The 18,675-nt window shown below is 39.2% G+C and overlaps 1 protein-coding gene across 6 annotated transcripts in view; it reads left to right on the plus strand.

The window, feature by feature from the left end:
- Window positions 1–17,764, plus strand: part of LOC135481790 (cell adhesion molecule-related/down-regulated by oncogenes-like) — a 100,983-nt gene extending 83,219 nt beyond the window's left edge. For 3 of the 6 annotated variants that reach the window (XM_064761496.1, XM_064761497.1, XM_064761498.1), the window contains 14 exons: window positions 5,062–5,205; window positions 5,654–5,821; window positions 6,252–6,359; window positions 8,745–8,900; window positions 9,539–9,712; window positions 10,086–10,223; window positions 10,946–11,158; window positions 11,576–11,754; window positions 12,630–12,864; window positions 13,385–13,654; window positions 14,234–14,463; window positions 14,937–15,054; window positions 15,355–15,711; window positions 16,051–17,764. In XM_064761496.1, the coding sequence (XP_064617566.1) occupies window positions 5,062–5,205; window positions 5,654–5,821; window positions 6,252–6,359; window positions 8,745–8,900; window positions 9,539–9,712; window positions 10,086–10,223; window positions 10,946–11,158; window positions 11,576–11,754; window positions 12,630–12,864; window positions 13,385–13,654; window positions 14,234–14,463; window positions 14,937–15,054; window positions 15,355–15,711; window positions 16,051–16,241 (2,681 nt within the window). In that variant the 3' untranslated portion in view covers window positions 16,242–17,764. The remainder of the gene's footprint in view (window positions 1–5,061; window positions 5,206–5,653; window positions 5,822–6,251; window positions 6,360–8,744; window positions 8,901–9,538; window positions 9,713–10,085; window positions 10,224–10,945; window positions 11,159–11,575; window positions 11,755–12,629; window positions 12,865–13,384; window positions 13,655–14,233; window positions 14,464–14,936; window positions 15,055–15,354; window positions 15,712–16,050) is intronic. The other 3 variants (XM_064761499.1, XM_064761500.1, XM_064761501.1) reach the window with 3 other exon arrangements.
- Window positions 17,765–18,675: the final 911 nt, after the last annotated feature.

Raw genomic sequence — 18,675 nt, forward strand, 5'->3', positions numbered from 1 at the left:
TTAATCACTGGTGATACAAACCATAAGTTACTCTTTCCTTAATAATTTGTCACAGAAATGAAAGCTAGATTCTTTCAGATAAAATAGTTTTATATTGATGAGAAAAATGTTTTATAGTCTCAACTGAAGTTCAGTGTTTACATATATTTTTAAACTGTATATGAATCAAAATGATCAATTAGGCAACATGCAAATCACCATTCAGTGCTACAAGCTATTGTTTTGAACATTTTGTTGGACAACTTTTTTCATTAAAGTTTAGGACAGAGATGATTTGAATCCTGAAGGCATAGAATTCCTACTGCCATTATTCTTTTTTTATGTTGCTTATATGTTAATAAAGGTTTCGCCCTAGATCTTAAAGTACCCTATTTCAAGTAAGGCTGTTTGACAAGAATGTTTGATCAGTGCCTCTTCAGCTGCCTAATTACATACATTCTAAATGCATTATGGATGCAGTCAAATTAAGTTGGCTTATGTGAAACTGACTTCCCACCAACTCTGTAATGAAGAACAGTGTCTCCCCTTTACATACATCAGAATGTAGGGGGTAGGGGTGGGTGTGTTAAAGCCTGAGCTCCCCCTTATCAGTGACATGCCTATCCCTCCGCTCAGCCATCCTGTTTACCTCCAATTACCAACACCTCTTGACAATAACCATCCATATCAATTATTACATATCAACAGTCTGTTCCATTAGTTAGGTTTTATCGGTCTTGTGGCGCAGTCTTGATTGCCAGGCTGGTATTTTACAGCCGTCCCTAGCAGCTCTTACTCTGACAAAACTGACATATTTCTGAGCCTGTCTCACAACACCAAGTCCTACTTACTGGCTGGAATTCATGACTTTGGCCCAGCTTCTGAGATTTTTCCCAAAGATACTCCCATTCTCTGTGGTGCTAATAAACCAAGAAGTCAACTTTTTTTATGTCCCCTAGTAACCAAAGGCACATGTGAACGTATGTAGATGGAAGATTTGTGGATAAGGTTGCAGTGTGAGATACACTTGTAAATTTTCAAGGAGGGTAAAAAGTGAACATTCTGATGTAGATAAGGATGAACGTAGGGTATTAAGGGTATTGTCATTTTTCAAACTGGATTATTCACACCTGGTAAGCTTTGTCAGGTTATCTTGAAGCATTCGCAGTCAAGACTAATCAAATTATCATTTCCATACAATTGTGAACTTCAAACAACCATGATGGTTTTCTTTCTCAAAAGTCTGGTCATTTTCAGTGTACAAGCCAACTTGAAAACGTCCCCTTTTGTATGTAAGAAGATTTTATTTCACTGGCAATGTACGAATCTTGAGAATTTTTTATATCCTATCTTTTAACAAAGGCCGTTCAAGTACAAGAATGACCAATTATGGCTTAACGCCACATGGGTAATATCTCAGCCATATCATGGCGATCAAATTCAAGAAAACATCGACTTATTTTTTCCATGATTTCTTGGCTATCATGAATTTGTGTTTGTTTAAGGCCATTGCCAATGTGAAAATGATGTATCAAGAGAGTGCGATTTGAGTGCCAATTAGCTGATGACACCATTTACAGATTTCATTCCATGATAAGTAATCAGTAATTCAGATAGATACAAGCAAATGACAGGGGATATTAGAGAATTTGTAAAATTGATGATATGTCCATAGTAATCAGTGTCAGGAATAATCTGAATGAAGTTTTATCTTTGGCATTGGTGGATATACATTTAGTGAATGATGCCAGATTTTTCAGTTAATAATTTGACTTGGGTTGACGTGGCTGGAATGAATGCTTAACCTTGGCAAAACAAGAAGAACAATCTTAACAGTTTGTCATAGTCCAGTGAGGCAGTGCCCCCTACGTACACCGTACACCGCCTAAGAGACAAGACCCTCATTCCCTCTGCCCAGACAAGAATAAAACATGAACATGTCCTATATAGAGTTGTGTGTATGTATAAACAATGAAGTTAGACTGGAAGATAGATTATTTCCAGTGGAAAGAAGACCACTGTGGTGTTGATATTTGTTGATATATAAATCATAATGAGAGAATCTCAGTGTGATTGTTTAGTTTTTTTGTCTGCATGGTGTTGTTGCCCAAGAGTGGGACACCATGTGTCATGAGCCTCCAGTAGGGTAGAGGAAGCAAGGGGGCTGAGTAAAGCCTTGTTTACTGTCATAATAAATAGTTGGAAGTAGCCTGGTGGGGGTGGGGTGGTGGTGGCTGTCCTGGATGTGCCATGTACTGTGACTGGCTATACATGACATCTTGGGCTCTGGTGCCACCATCACCAAATGCTCTCCCATCTGGCAAATGTCTGTCAAGCTCTGCCTTCCATTGAGAGGCCCCTTATCCCCTTTCCCCTGCTGCCCCATCCTGGTGGAATCTCACAGATCCTGACTGCCCTTAGCTGGTCGAAGTCTAAATCTTAGCCCAGCCTTGTCTGTCAACTTTAAAATGAAGACATTCCTGGGCTGGAAAACAGATAGTGTTTTCTTAGGCTTTCCATGTCATTCTCTCTGTGAGCTTTTATCCAAGATTTTGTTCAGAAGTTTTGAATGGATTGTTGTGACAGGCTGGATATAGGCCAGATGGACTATTCTGCCTTTAGACCTTTTCAGAAATGCTTCTTTCCCTCTTCTGTGTCATAACAGTGAAATAATTTGATTGTTACTTGATGGAAAATATTGGGAGTTCAGCATGGGTTTTACTGCACTCTTTTAAGTACCCTAGTAAATCAACAGCCTCTCTTTAAAAGGGGACGAAAACCACATGGCTGTTTTGGAATACAAACCAAGGGGGAGAGAAATGCTTGAGGGTTCCACCATTTCATTAGAACCCAGAGTCTGGAGAACATTGATCAGAGGGGTGTGGGCCTGGCTTTGGTTCTGGGTTGTGTATTCTAGTGTATAGTTGCCATGTTCCAGGTAGTTAAAAGTCGTTTAAGAAGCCCCAAGCCTACGTGCTGAATACCAGCTTCTAGGGATATGCTTGAAGCCAAGTTACATTTTTTATGCATTAAATAAATATGTAGTGACTGGGGTCAGACTGATTGAATGATCTTTTAAGTGATGCTAATAAAAGTTGATAAGGTTGACAGGATCTCTGTCTGGATCGAGCGACTGGTGTAAAATTTCCGCAGTGATAGCAATATCCTGTTTGGAGAAGATGACATTCATGGCCCGGTACAGCAGAGATTCTCTGCAGTGCCAACCCAAAGGATTGAACCTGACAGCTGAGCTTTTTCAGAGGAGAAAGGGAGCCAAGAGCAGGAGAAAAAAAAAATCAACAAATATTTATCAGCAGTGTAGGCTCTTACCATCATTTCCTTGCTTTGCTCAAGCCACTGCTACATGGCTCATAGAATGTAAAGTATCCAAAGACTGTAGTCCTTGGATGTACTTTTAAGCATGTCAGCAATGAGTAACTGAAGCTTTTTGTATGAAATGTTAATTGCCGCACCACTAACATCAAAACAAAATGTGACTTTTGCTATAAAAATCAGAGGAGATATCAGTGGATAAAAAACCGAGAACTGCTGAATTGGTTTGACAGTGCATTGCTGAGTGAGCTTGACATTTCATTCGTTCAAGAAGAATATTTCATTCTGTCAAATGATGATTTATGTCAAAAATGTGGAAATCATTCAAAGTTAAATGTTGAAGATAACTTATATACATCAGTCTCTCAAAGCGTGCTCTTAGGAAATTAAATGCGGTTTTCAGGGTATAAGATGGACTGTGGAATGTGAGCAGAACCTGTGCCATGTTTTTGTCATGTGTACATATGGTAACCAGCAGTGTCTTTTTTTTTTCTTTGTGGTCTAAATATTTTCTTGTCTTTTCAGTATAAACAATGTAATATTCTGTGGTTATTACCGTTAATCAGTTCCTGCTACATGTATGTGGATTATAACTTCATGTATATGTATTTTTTCATTCCTATTAAATTGAAAACCAGTTAATAGTTGGTAATCAAGAAAATGAGTCTATGGGCAGAAGTACATAATGCAGAGTGTGTGTACGTGTATGCATCAAAAATGAGACCACAACAAAGTTTTCATCAAGTGTGACAAAAAGTTACAACTGTGACTTAAAAAAAAACAAAAACCAAAAACAACAAAAAAAAAACATAACCATGCAGCCAGGTGTAAGTAATAAATTACAGAATATATTCTGTTTTTGATCATTGTGAAATGAAAATGTAGTTGGACAATGATGACTGCACTGGTTAAACCTACTTAAAATGATATAGGACAGTTGAGAATTCCACTGACTGTTGTGTAGGAACATTTGTTTTCCATGAAAAAGCTTTTACTGTTAAGCAGCAGGGATTGTAAGCAGTGACAGATGTTTACTGAGGGAAGCACATAAGGAACAGCCTCTTACAAGAATGTTACGCAAGAAAATAGCCATCAGTTGTGAACAGTGTTTCTGAGCAGTTGGCTGCATTAGTCTTGGGCTTAGTTATCTGGATTTGACTAAGTCTTGACTAACATATCTATTTTTCCTGTCATCTAGGTGAAAGAAAGTATGAATTGTTGTGCTTGTAAATCATAAAACTGCACTGCAATGGAGTATGGGTAATATTTTTGTTAATAGTTTTATGTGGTGCTTTATGTTCCATTCTGGACTTTTACAACATTTAACACCATCACTTTATCATACAATGTAACATTCATGTATGCAATGCAAAAACATCATTCAACGACAAAATCACTGAAACAAAAACAGTTTTAAACTGAAGGAAAATTTGCAATTCAGTCTCTTCAATACATGTGTGGTGAAAACTTAAATTATTCCTCTTGTTCAGGAGCCAATACTAATCATTCTCAGCATGGAATTTTTTGTCTTTCAGTTTCTCGAGAGGTTAAAGCTGAAGGTAGCTTAAAGACACTTGTTCTAAGATCTGCCATCAAGTTGCGGATGGCCTCGAGTGTCCCCCGGGCTCTGCTTGGTTTCCTTCCACCATAATGCTGGCAGATGTCATGTAAGCGAAATATTTTTGAATATGGTGTAAATCTCCAATCAGTCAAATAAATACATAAATTGTTGTTGTTGTGTATTTTCAGAGCGCCATAGAATCCTGTCGTCGGGCAACCTAAACATCGCCTCGGTGACGATGTCTGACGAGGGAGTGTACAGGTGTGTGGCAGTAAACACAGTGAGTGGTCGTAACAGGACATCACCGTACAGGGTCCACCTCAAGGTTAATGGTACGTACAAGATGTCACTGTCTTATTATCCCAAGCTGTGATGAAAAGCAAAGGATGTTAATTTTTAGTCTGTTCGTCTGTCTTTCTGTAATGCTTTTGTTTCCTTGCAATAACTCCACTAAATATTGCCAGATTTTCATAAAATTGTATGTGCTGGTTTACTTTGTGGAACCCAGGATCAAGTTTGAAACACACACAGATGATGATCTATGCACAAGTTTTACATATTTAATATATTCCATGATTCTCATTGGCAAGAACTGCTCCAATGATTTCCTAGTTTTTGTGCATGTTCATCCTGTGTTATGTCAAATGAATTTCAAGAGCTTACACTGTACTTATGTCACTTTACTTCTTTACAGAGGGTGTTGAAAGTTATCGAGTTGTCAGTGAGCAATGTTATACATTATTGCACACCAATACCTACTGTATGTTTTTTGTTGCATAGCACCCACTATGCCGCTAGCACCCTCAATACAGACAGGCCAGACCAACCTGACTGTTGCTGTCGGCTCCGATGCTCTCTTCGAATGTTCAGCATCTGGCAACCCTACGCCTAGTCTACACTGGAACAGATATGGGGGAGTGATCAGCAGTAGGTCAAAGAAAATATTAGGTAAGTATGCTGACCTTTTGTCAGACTTGTAGATGTCAGTACAGCTTTGTGTGTGGTACAGATACGAAACAGGTGAATGCAGGACGCAAACTACAGTTACATTGCCTTGGTCTGTTGTACTCAGTAAATTGGCACCTAATGTAATATAGAACTGTTGCCAGGTAAATGTGCATGGTATTGTGGTAAAACACCTATGAAATGGTTAAATAGCTACACATACAATAACTTTTTTGCGTTTAAACACTTATTGAAATGGACAGCTTTAAACATTAAGGTACAGTCTCTGAGTATCAAAGCACAGGAACAGTCTTCCCATTGTAAGAAATATATACATAAGGAATGTTACCTTTGCCCTGTGTAACTCTTATCATCACGTAATGAAAATAAGTGTTAAGTTGTTTTAAAATATGGACCGCATTTATTTTTTCAGGCAATTTGCTGATTCAAAACGTGGATGTGCGGGATGCAGGGACATACATATGCTCTGTGAACTCCTCTAGCCAGAGTGTGCAGAAAATCTTCACCCTTGATGTACAAGGTATGTTGTGATTTGGCCTGCAGTGCTTACATTCAGATGTTGAGGTGTTTTGATTTTACAGAACTGCGTGTACCTTGTTTACTGTATATCACCTAAAATTTTTCAAGCATTTTTCAAGTAATACATCTAGCTTAATTGTGATTGATTCATCCACCATATAGAGCCACTTAAAGAGTTTTCAACGTTGTTTAATTTTTTTATTAGAAAAACCTAATTCTTGGCATTCAAAGTATTTTTTTGAGACTTTAATGTGCTTCTCTAGTGAATTTTTACATATCATACTCCAGGTGAAATACAGTAAACTCGGTGAAAATGTTTTTGTTAACTGGCTTTACCTTACAATCACACTTAACACTGTCTCAGAGTATTAATATGTTTAAAGTTCAAAATCTTGAGGAGATCATGCATGGCTTTCCCACTTATGCAAATCCTTAGAAACAATGTAGTGAGGTAACATGCATCAAGGGAGATAACTCTTGTGGCTGTAATGGGTTGTGAAGTGGCTGCTTCAGAAAGCATGAAAGTGATAACTCAGTTGATTAAGATGAACTGAAGCATTCACCTGTTGTCGCGTTGGTAGTTTTATCTGAAATTTTCAGCTGAAGAAAATGAAAGTTTTGTACATGTTTTGTACATGTAAAGATTTATGTTAATCGTTTTACATAACACAACTTGCCCCTTGTTTACAATGTAAATCTTATTTCTGTGAGTACAGATATTGGTCCATCAAGAGCTCAGCTGTTCTGTCTATAATTTTTTATTGAAGTTGTGCCTATGGCATTGTGGTTGAGTTTGTCGGGAGCATTTATTGCATGTTTCTACATCCACATTTGAAGTTTCTTGGTTGACTATGATATAGATAGGGGAAGAGATCATCTTTATTGATCAGATCAAATTTTGGCCGAGAAATATATGCCGGTGAAGGAAATTCAGATTCAGACCACACCAACATGCAATGGGTAGTTGTAGGACTGATTTTGCTGTACATGTTGATGTGAAGAAAGTGAACCTGGCTGGGGTAACTGTATATTGGACCAGCCTTGACTGTGACTGGGGCTCTGACCCCTGACCTCTGACCCCCTATGGGTGTAGACAGAGGGGTGATGACAGCCACAAATGACAAGAGATCCTGTAAAATTTGCAGGGGCTTGTGTTACCCCAGCTCAACTGTGACCCTGTCAGGCAGAAAGCTGAGCCGATCCTATTCTGCTAGAGTCAGAGAGAGACCGATACAGGCTCAAAGTTTCTCAGCCTATACATGTATCAGTGACTCTCCAGTGGCCTGGGACAGTAATACCTAGCTCAGACTGAGACGAAACAGCAGGCGCTACTTTTTAAAGGCCGTCTATCTTAATACAGAAGGTGTCTGAATGTTGATGTCCCACTGTAGTTGTCAAGAAAATATTAACTGATAAAACCGGGAAAGATTAAAAGCGCAGAAATTTGAGCCTCTGAGATGGTTGAGGAGATTAGAAGGCCAAAAGTGGCTGACCCAAATCTACTTAAACACATGTACATACATTGTGCGTGCCTATATGCCATAAGTGAATAGGAGCTACAGTGATACTGGTCACATAAACAGCTACAGCACGAACCATTGTGACCGTAACCGGCTTAGGTGCTCCCTGGGATAAAACAGTATGAAATGGGCTTGCTTAACCTCCAGTGCCGTACTTACTTTTCTGTATATGTATATACATGTACAAAGCACTGAAGAAAACTGTGTGACTTTTTCCCTGCATATTTATGTTTGTAATAAATTGTTTATATACATATACATAATACACTAGCAGTGTAAGAAAAAAAAAGACTTTTTTACCTTGATATTTAGGCCTTTTCTTTTGCCATGAGCAGACCATGCACACGCTTGCAAATGTAGGTCTTTGTCATGGCTTGAGAGCACAGATCAGTGCACTTACACCAGTGTTGAGCTTATAGCATGAATTTAACAGGTAAAAATACCATGACTTCAAGTATTACTAATACACCTCCACAACACATTAATAATGATATTCACTGGATTGATCATTTTATCTGTCAAGCTTGAAACTATATTATCCATACATGTACAAACACATTGAGTAATACACTAGGAGTTATCTCTGAGCCTCTATAAGCTTACTCGGAAGTTCAGATGGTTAAACCACGTGGTCGCCTCAATCAGCTCTAACTGCTTGCGCTGTGGTGTTTACTCAGGAGGATTGTCAGGTGTCTATTGGCTTACTGAGGGCATACTGTTTTTTTTGCCACCCATAAACCGGACCCACCTCATATAAATGAAAATTAAAAAAAAAAAAATATTAATGGTGAACTCCAATCAAAGAAATATATACTTGTATCATAGTCACTGCGTTAACACAGATGTAATGTGTACTTGTGCTTCAGTTCCACCTGTGGTGCACATCCTTAACCCCAACATTGTGAAGGAGGAAGGTGAGGCTGTGACCATAGAGTGTCGGGTGCAGTCACTGTATAACAAGGTTAAGCCTGCCATCAAGTGGTTCCACAACTCCCAGGATCTTGCCCCTGCCCTAATCAACGGTAAGATCAGAAGCCTTGGGCTCCATGTCATCTTTAGTCACACAATATGTTGCAAAGTTTTTTCTAGCTCAAAGGGCAGTGTTTAACTTTAGTCACAAAATGTAGCCAAATCATAGGAATATTTATGTTATGCTTTGTTTCCCCCAGGCTCGGCCCAGTTTCCTCCAACCACAATGCTGGCAAATGTCATAATGGAAATATTTTTGAGTACAGTGTAAAGCACCTATCAGATAAACAAATAGATTACATTTTGAGAACATTTTTTCTTTTACATCAAGGAAATTTTCATAAACATGTTTCTCCTGTAAAATTGTTACACATTAATTAAGCACAATGCTCAGAAAATTCACCCTAGCAGATGTGCATTTTCTTGTTTAGAATTTTACTTACAACGGTAAAAACACTGTTCTGAGATGAATAGAACTCTCAAAATGAGTAACTTTGTCAGTTTTATATGGCTTAACCTCTGCGATGACGGGGCATGGACAAAATTTTAGGTCAGATGTAGAAAAAATAATGAAAAATTCTATTTCCCCTGTTAAAGTAATGTAGCCATGTATCCGCCAGGTCACACCAGTTACAACACTGTTCATACTAACATCTCAGAATATTCATCTTCCTCAAACTCTGCGTTCAAGGTGCAAAGGTGAACATTGAGCAGTTGGAGTTGTCTGATGCTGGTCTGTATCAGTGTGTGGCTATTGGCAAGTCTGGTATGGTATCTGCTGTGGCCAGGCTAGAGGTGAGACCAGCTGTGGTGAAGCGCACTGGACTGACAGGTCAGGGGGGACAACCCAAGAGGAACAGATCAGGTGAGAATTGAACTGTAATAGTATAGAATACAGCTTATGTTGCAGGTGCTTTGTTGTGTTACTTTTGCCAAGTCAAAGAAGGTTGACTTGTAAGATTTCCCAGTACATTGCTATATAGAATTATGTTTGTTAAATAAAGCTCCTCATCGCTGTTTTCTTTGATTGTACATCACAGAGTTATGCCCCTTGAATCTTATTATGGTCCTCTAATAGTCTCTTGTGTATATTATTATCATTATACCAGTATGTAAATGCTTCTGATGAACTATTCTCAAGAAGACATGGGAACATTGTTGCTGAGAAAAAGTGAAATTTTATAATGTTAATTTTTGTCCTAAACTGCTACGGTTTCTATACCATTAATTACATGCAGAGAAAACCAAGTCCCGGGGTTCCAGGAGGCGTGTGGGAGCTGGTGGCCACAGGCATAAGAAAAAGAAGAAACATCGCAAGAAGAAGAAGGGCAGGAAACCAAATAGAGATCGAGGGACAAAAGTCAGAGAGGGCAAAGGTACCTGTTTAAAGTATTTTGTCACAGGACAGTTAGAAAACAATGTGGGACGAACACAGACATTTATATTAACATTAAAGGATATAAGAAAAAAGCCAGAATTCTGAAAGTATTATTGAGTCCATTTGAAAGTTTGGCTAGGTTTCTATGTATCTTATCTTCTTGGCTTAATCATGAGGTTACAGCATGACAGGTAACCGATAACTCCAGTTTTATATCTCATTAAGTTTTAGAGTCCGTAGTGCATTTAAAAGGGTATATGTCATTGTGGTTAACTGGTGACCCCTGAGTGTCTTCAGGTGAGATTCAGGTATGGATTGAAACTTGCACTCTTTTTTGTAGCCATCTGTGCAAGATGTTTCTACACCTTTTAGCAATATCCAATGGCAATATCCAAGCTCATAAAAACAAATATACAGTATACTGTAGATGGAAAGGAACGAACAATAATAGAAAGCAGAACATCCATTTCATTTGATTTGTTGTCTGTGCATACAGGTCTAAACCAATCCAATGCAGGGTCATGCAATTCAAATTTGAGAATTTATTATGCATATGATGTGAGTAGCATCATCAGTGGGAACTTTATTAGGAGAAGCAAGATGGCGATGTAAATATCATCATCTCAATGAGGGCAGTAGGGCAGTTGATCTTAATTTAGGATGGTGTTGCCGAACAGGTGTATAAAATCTGCTAACTTGTTCCTTTTTTCACTATAACAGTAAAGATGGTGCCTCCCTCCAAACCAGAGGTGACCCAGTTGGGCAACAGTACCGTGATGATCAACTGGACGGTGCCGGTCAATGATGGACTTAAGATCACCTTCTTCAGAATACAGTACAAGGAACTCAAACCCCAGAAGGGCGACTGGCAGACCATTGAAGAGGACATCCCCAAGAAGAATCGGACGTATAAAGTCAGAAGTTTGAAGCCAGGTAACTGCAAACAAGGGATTTTTTGAGTGATATTTATGATCTGCGTAAGTCATGATTTGTAAGTGAAGGGACGTTCATATCCATGTTGTGAAAAAATATTTATACGGCAAAATGTCTTTGAGACTGATGTTTGATTATTGAAATGGGATAGTTAATTGTGGTATGATGTGTTATAATTGTAGTAACTGGTGGTAATACCATAAAATTTTATGGACAGATTTAAAATATAGCATGCAGTCACATGCTGCAACGTGCGCTTATCAGAATATAACCAAGGAGCTCCTGGTTGCAGCTAAAATAAAACATTGCTACAGGATGTTTTAAAAAGCAAGTAACTATTACCTATCTATCTACAAATATACACTTTGTTGAAGGGTGTACTTGTTCAAGTTGTAAAATTGACTGTTCTCCTTGTAGGTCACACATACAAATTCCGTATCACAGCAGTGTACACCAATCAGGACAACAGATTTGGACCAAACTCCAAACGCTTCACGATGGAGAAGGGAAACCTGGTACCACCTGCCAAGCCCGTCATCGCAGAGGTGAAGCCATATAAAGTTGACAACAACTACTCCCTTCAAGTCACCTGGCAGGTAGGTCTAACAGGTGACTCGCCAATCTCAAAGGACAGCTCTTGCGGTAATCCAGAATTTTCATGGATAAATTCCAAGCATACATACACAAGTAACATAACTCTGAAGGACGAACGCTTCATTTTGCACACTTAGTATTCCTAATAATATTATTTTTAATCAAATTGATTGATTTATGTATTTGATTGGTGTTTTACGCTGTACTCAAGAATATTTCACTTATACCGCGGCGGCCAGCATTATGGTGGGTAGAAACCGGGCAGAGCCTGGGGGAAACCCACGACCATCCGCAGGTTTGGTCAAATTGAAGCATTTTTCAGAATACTATGCTTTTGGCAATACAATTGCAAGTTGTTTAATTATAAGAAAAATGAAATATGGCTGTTTTCAAACTATAGGTGTCCTGATGGAAGTTGTCTTTTTATGGAACATTTTAATGGGATAATTGCGCATCCTTTAGCATCTTATTTTATGATATTAGCAATTGTGTCTTTCACAGCCTGAAAGCACCTATAAAGTGACATAATGTAAGATAATTGTTTTAGATAATTTCCAGTGTGGTACATCGGGGTCCATGTTTCACATGGTGGGTTGAATCAGCCCTGCAGTAAGAGGACGATGTTAAGGCCGCAGAGCTCAAAACTTGAAAATCACATGATGTCAAAGTTTTTATATTTATTTATTTATTGATTGGTGTTTTACACCGTACTCAAGAATATTTCACTTATACCACGGTGGCCAGCATTATGGTGGGAGGAAACTGGGCAGAGCCCGGGGGAAACCCACAACCATCCAGACCTTCCCACTTGCAAGTTTTTATAAGGTGTAATACTATTGCAAAACTTGTAAAATGTTGTTCCACATTCTGTTACCAGTACACCAGTGAGGACGGAATTCCAATCAGCGGGTTTTACCTGGAGTATGCACCTTACAAGACTGATATGAAAGACAAGGATTACACACGCCTCCTGCTGCCCGAGCCACGAGTCAGGCACTATGTCATCAAGAACCTCAAGTCTGGTACTGACTATGACATTCGTATCAAGGGTTTTAATGAGGCTGGGGAGGGCAAATACAGCTTCTCTGCAGTGAAGTCCACACTTGGCAAAGGTGAGTAACCAGAGCCCAGCTGTGTGTGATATGAATGAGCAGATCCACGGAGCTCAGTGGAAGGTGGATACCAGCTACCTGCAGCCTGCTATGTTTTTGAAAAAACATTTAGCAGTTAGCCGCATACTTTGATATAAAGGTTTCAGTTCTACTTTATGTAAATTTCTGCCAGGCATGTACCTGTAGCTGGCTACTTTCCAACAGTAGAAACAAAATGAAGGCCCTTCGGGTCAGAGTCTCTTCTGAAATTTTCAGAGAAGTATTTGAACTTCATGAGTTCTTTCCCTTTAGTAACTTCAGTAATTTCTGACCACATGGTGTCTCCTGTGATTTCCATGGTTGTTTAGAGTTTTAGAGTTTTACTAAGACCAGTTACATCTACATTGAAATCAGATCAGTTTTGACAACTGTTTGCTGTATCAAGATTTTGAAGAGATTCTCAAGAAATGTGTCTCACCTCTATTGTGGTTCGTCAGATCTTCAGAAATATTGCACCGGATTCTCATCAAATCTTTTGCAGAATTAGATCCCATCTTCCCTTCCATTGGGACCCATGCACCCCAGCCGGTGCCAAAATGGGTGACTAATGCCACGACGGTGCAGGCTGGTGCTCCTGACCATGTGATGGCGAGGCAGACTACCCCTCACTACAAGCCGAGCAACACAACCGAGTCGAGCAGTGAAATGCTGTACATGGTTCTTGGCATTGTCCTAGGCGTGCTGATGCTGGCTCTCATTGTCTTCATGGTCATGTGCGGGATTAAACAACGACAACAGAGACCCATGATGGGTGAGTTGCTCACTAAATATTCATGGCTCACTGTGACTGTCGGGCCCTTGACCAATGAGATTACATGTTCTAATCTGGTTGGTTCAGCTTCAGCTATAAGTAAGAGTTTTGTCATGCACCAGGCAAAGGGTTGTTGCTCACTCAGGTTTGCTCTGCTGATAAATCTGAATGCGGGCATATAAATGAAAAATATTTGAGAACGGCAGTAAACAGCAATGGAGTAAATGATTTAATTATTTGAAAAATTTAAATAAAATTTCAAGTGACTGCATTCTTTATGCATTTCCTCTCAGTTTAAGAATTTCTCCTGGAAGTTTAAAGTTAGGCTGTTGGTAACAGTTTGCCCCAATGCAGTGTGAATGACAGTTCAGCTGATATTGGAGTTTTTTAATGTATCAGTGAAACAATTGATGCTCCATTAAGATATGGGAAAGTCCACTTTTAAACAAAACAGTAGGATAGATGAGGGAAAAACAAAAACCAATAAGAGCCCTAGTAGCATGGCTGAAACATGTAGATATTTGTGATATATTCTCATTGTAAAGGTAAAGGCAACCATGCTGTTTGACCTGTTTGCAGCAGCCCACCCTGACAATATCCACATTAAATACCAAGACCCTGCTCATCGTATTTATGTAGATTCCATGGGGAAGAAATACATGAATGGAGGATTTGCCCTAAACGGTATCAACGGCACCATGCCCAATGGCCACTCCCATTATTACCATGGCGACAGGCAGAAGATGAACATTAGTGTTAACCCGCTGTCAGACATGGAGTTGTCTCACAAGGCAGAGAACCCTGCCATGGTAAGTCTCTTTTTTCATCAGCTTTAAAAACTAGACAAAAAATTGCAGGACCTGCCACATCCAGAAGTGTTGGTGTTGCCTTACAATCATGCCCCTCTTAAAGTGAATGTTAAAAGGATAAAATGTCAAAATTGGAGTTGGAGAGAACTGCTTGTCACAGCTAAAAAAATACACTTAATGGAAAACTTATTTGCCATGTTTGATGGTACTCTTATGCATAAAATAGAGTTAACAGATTTGCTTGGAATAATGTCTGTACTCATTAAACCATTCATTGCCCTGGGAATTGCCCAGAAATGCAATTAAGGTTCCATTGTACTTCTTGCTGCTATAAATTGTGGTGAATTAAGAGCAGATTCACCTCAAAAGCAGTTCTTTAGGCTTTATGTTTCTGTACTTTCCTGTAGATGACTGTTGCTTGAGGGTACAAGGCAACACGTTAACTATGCTATGTTTGGTATGTCCTTTCTCAGCAGCAGCAGCAACAGCAGCAGCAGCCTGGGATGCCAGCCTCTCCAGCAGTCAGTGATAATAACTGTAACAGTATCAGAAGCAACAATAAGAATGTCTCTTTACAGAACGGTGGAACAGGTGAGATAGGCTCTTCAACACATTTCATTTTAACATTTCCTAACTTTTTACGTGTTTAAGTTTAGGAGGAAATTAGGTCATGAGTTGTGTATAAAATGAACATAAAAGGTTGAAAACATAATAAAGCTTTTGGGTTTCAAAATTTCATACCACCAGTTAAATGTTGAGGACCATCGTCACTGCATTATAAGTTTACAGATTTTTTGAGATATGCTTGTCCAGTGTCGTGTTTTTGTCCATGTGTGCTAAGACTGCTTTATGTACAAGTTAACTATTGTGAAAAATAATTTAATATTTCAGATCCCTCAAGATACATGGGAGGCAACTCTTGCGCAGATGATGACGAGCAAAGATCTTCTGTATCTGGTTCCAATGAGAGCCAGTCTAGTACAAGCTCACTGCCTGACTACCGCCACTGCTTGGCCATGCACTCTAACCCAGACAACCCGCCGCACTGCTGCAGCTGTTCTCATTCCCGCCTCAACCAGTCCCGACCAGAGAACAGCCTTCAGCCCTCGGCCAATCCGCAGCGACCTACCTCTGGGTCTAGCTCCAATGGCAGCCATCATCATCATCACCGGCGGCGACGGAAACACCGGTCGTGTCAGGAGCACAGCACTCGCGATCAGGCCACAAACACCGACCTCAGTAGTAATGGTATGGAGTCATAGAGTAGACACAAATAAAAACATAAGAGTGGAATGAATTACAAATAATGTAGAATTGATAAGATGGGAAAAAGTTGGCAGTAGGTATGTAAGCATTCTGAGTATTCTGATTTCTTGAGGAAGATTTCACCTGTGAATGTATAAATGTGTCCATCCATTGAATTGACCAATGGCTTAAAATAATTCATTTGAAGTGTAGAAAGGAATGAAGCAGTTCTTTTTCTAAAATACTTTGCCAGTGACTTTTTTCTAGACAGTTTTCCAATGTGTTTTTTTCTAGGTCTTAATAATAATTTTTTAATCCTGTACCCATGGTTTTGGATTTCAGAAGGTACAATGGATTCATCCAGTATACCTGAGCTGACCAAAGATCGGCCGCCCTCCTCATTAGGTGATATGGCGGAGAGTTGCGTGGAGGGGACAGCGATGGAGAGGCAGAGAAGCCCTAGCCCCCATGGGGTTGGGGAGAGAGATGCTTCACCCAGTCATCACTTAACAGACAATTCTCATGACACGTGATAACCACTGTGCCCATTATGACACTGTGATAATGTTCTGTATTTAAAACTACCTGCTGATTCATCAAAGGTCTGCTCAGACTCCAGCATGCGGAAAGAGAGCGCATGAAAAACTCGCATATAGGGCATTGCTTTATGCAGCCATAAACCAAGGAGATTGCTTATCCGTGAAACTTTTACATACCCAGTGTGATAGTCTGCAATGTGGGAAATTTGGGCATTTTTCAGAAAAATGCCGTGCCCAATTCTGTGTGTAACCAAACAGTTCAGAGGTATGCAGGACAAGGCATAATATGTGTGTTTTCTGTGCAGGTACTGATAAAAGACTGCCAGTGTGGTCAGAAAACAGACTGGCTGAAGCAGGCCTGTGGACTGGGCTTATGCTGCCATTGTTTGTGTACATAATCATGTGAGATTGTGACTGGCTGAAGCTAGGAGCTGGGATCCGGTCTTGACCCCGAAGTATTTCTGCAACGTGATACACGATACTAATAGGCATGTATCATATCAAGACAGACATCTGTGACACAATTCTTACATTGGTGGTCATCAGAATAACAGCCAAAGGACTTACTTTTAAGCTGAATGTGGATACTCTTGACATTTACATATGATATATGTATAAATATTATATATAAATATATCAACATTTTGTATATATTGGCATTTTGCTGAAAACTGCCAGGTGTTTTAAAAATGCATGATATTATATTATATCCTGGAAACTCTCTTGGTTATAGAGTACAAATAGGTCTCCTGCCTACTCCAGCAGGAAGGTGAAGTGAAAATTCAACTGAAAGATTAATAAAGCATTAAAATAGCCAGGAGACAAGACCTCCGTCCATGTGGTCACTGATTTGACTGTTTCCTTCTGTCTTCCTGCCAATGACATGAAAACAGTCCAGTCAGACAGTCTTGCATAAAGGACGGATGATGAAACCCTGCGTGGTTTGTTATGTTGTGGCTGGTGCAGTAAAATACGGGTCTGGTGCTAGTAGTCATATTGTCATTCAAAACGTTTTACTTGTGAATAAGCCAAATGGAACTCCCATTTAATCCACAAATGGGATGTCATGCTTAAAATGCCCCAGGTAGAAAAATGAGGTTTATATAACTGTATTTAATTGTACGTACATTTCCTCATCGACAAACAGCGAGACAGGTTTTCTAGACATGTGTCTGCTGCATGCATATATGGGGAGTTTTTTTATCCAGTTATCAGTATTTTGATTTTTTTTCTTTTTTTTTTGGATCGTGAGTATGTGAAATTCACAATTTGCCCATTTGTGTTGTACATATGTTAATGGACCAGAAGTTAGAAATGTACATCCCCAGACCACTGGTCACATCTGGGGAAAAACTTAGACATAAAATGTCCCTATACATTACAGTTGTTACCAAAGAACTGAAAGGATTAACCTTATCAACTGATCAGCATCTCTTAAACTCTGACCTCAATGTAATCATAACTGATTCGGTAAAGATTAGAAAAAATGTTACGTTACCAAATTCCATCTGCCTACATCTATTTGTGACCTGCCTGGCTGTTGATGTGGAATTCATGGATTTCATACTTATGAATATGCCATATTTATTGTTTTACTTGTCTACATAATTAGCATACCTGAAGGGAAATGTTTACAAGTGGTTTATCACAATCAGTGTGTAATCTGTCTGTCTGTCTGTATGTATGTATGTTTATGTGTTCCCAGGACTGGTGGCTCCTATTTAAGTATCCTCGCTGCACTGCCCTCTAATGTCAGGGTTTTGTTAGGGAGACCAAGGATGGATGTACCAGGCTCTGTAGCCAGACTTGGTGCTGTTATTATCATAATTCCAGAACTGCAATAAAACTGTCCAGCCTCAACGTCCATAAATCAACTCTGTCTTGTATTTCTTTTCTTTTTACAGTTATAGGGCTGAAAGTCAAAGAGATTTCCTTCTAAAAGATAATGTATAATAACATGAACTTTACCAAGTTTATATTTTATATTTCACGTTTATTTAGGAAATACTTTGGTTATGTGTGAAATCAAAATGTGTTTCTAGCACACACTCAGACTCCAGCCTGAGAAAACCCTTCCCAACTGGTTTTGCAAGACTGGCTGGTCTTTTCTCAAGGAACATACAAGCGACATTGTTTTCAACTTTAAGTCTGTCATGTGAAATTCTTTCTGGCTGGATGAACTGTAAAGGAATGTTCCCCAGCTGACTTTCACCACATTGAACTATACTTACCTGCTGGTTGCTTCACTGTTGGCACCTTGATAAACCTTAACATCATGAGAACTTCTCCAGTCAAATCTTTCCAGTTGAGAGTGAACATTTGGTGGTTTTCCTCCCTTTTTTTTTTTAGTACAACTCAAAACATATTCGTGTTTGAATCCAGTCCTTGGATTTGTGGGATCTTTGTGTCTTTTTAGTTTAAACAACTA

Source organism: Liolophura sinensis, chromosome 1, assembly GCF_032854445.1.
Source record: "Liolophura sinensis isolate JHLJ2023 chromosome 1, CUHK_Ljap_v2, whole genome shotgun sequence".
NCBI classification, from domain to species: Eukaryota; Metazoa; Mollusca; class Polyplacophora; order Chitonida; family Chitonidae; genus Liolophura; species Liolophura sinensis.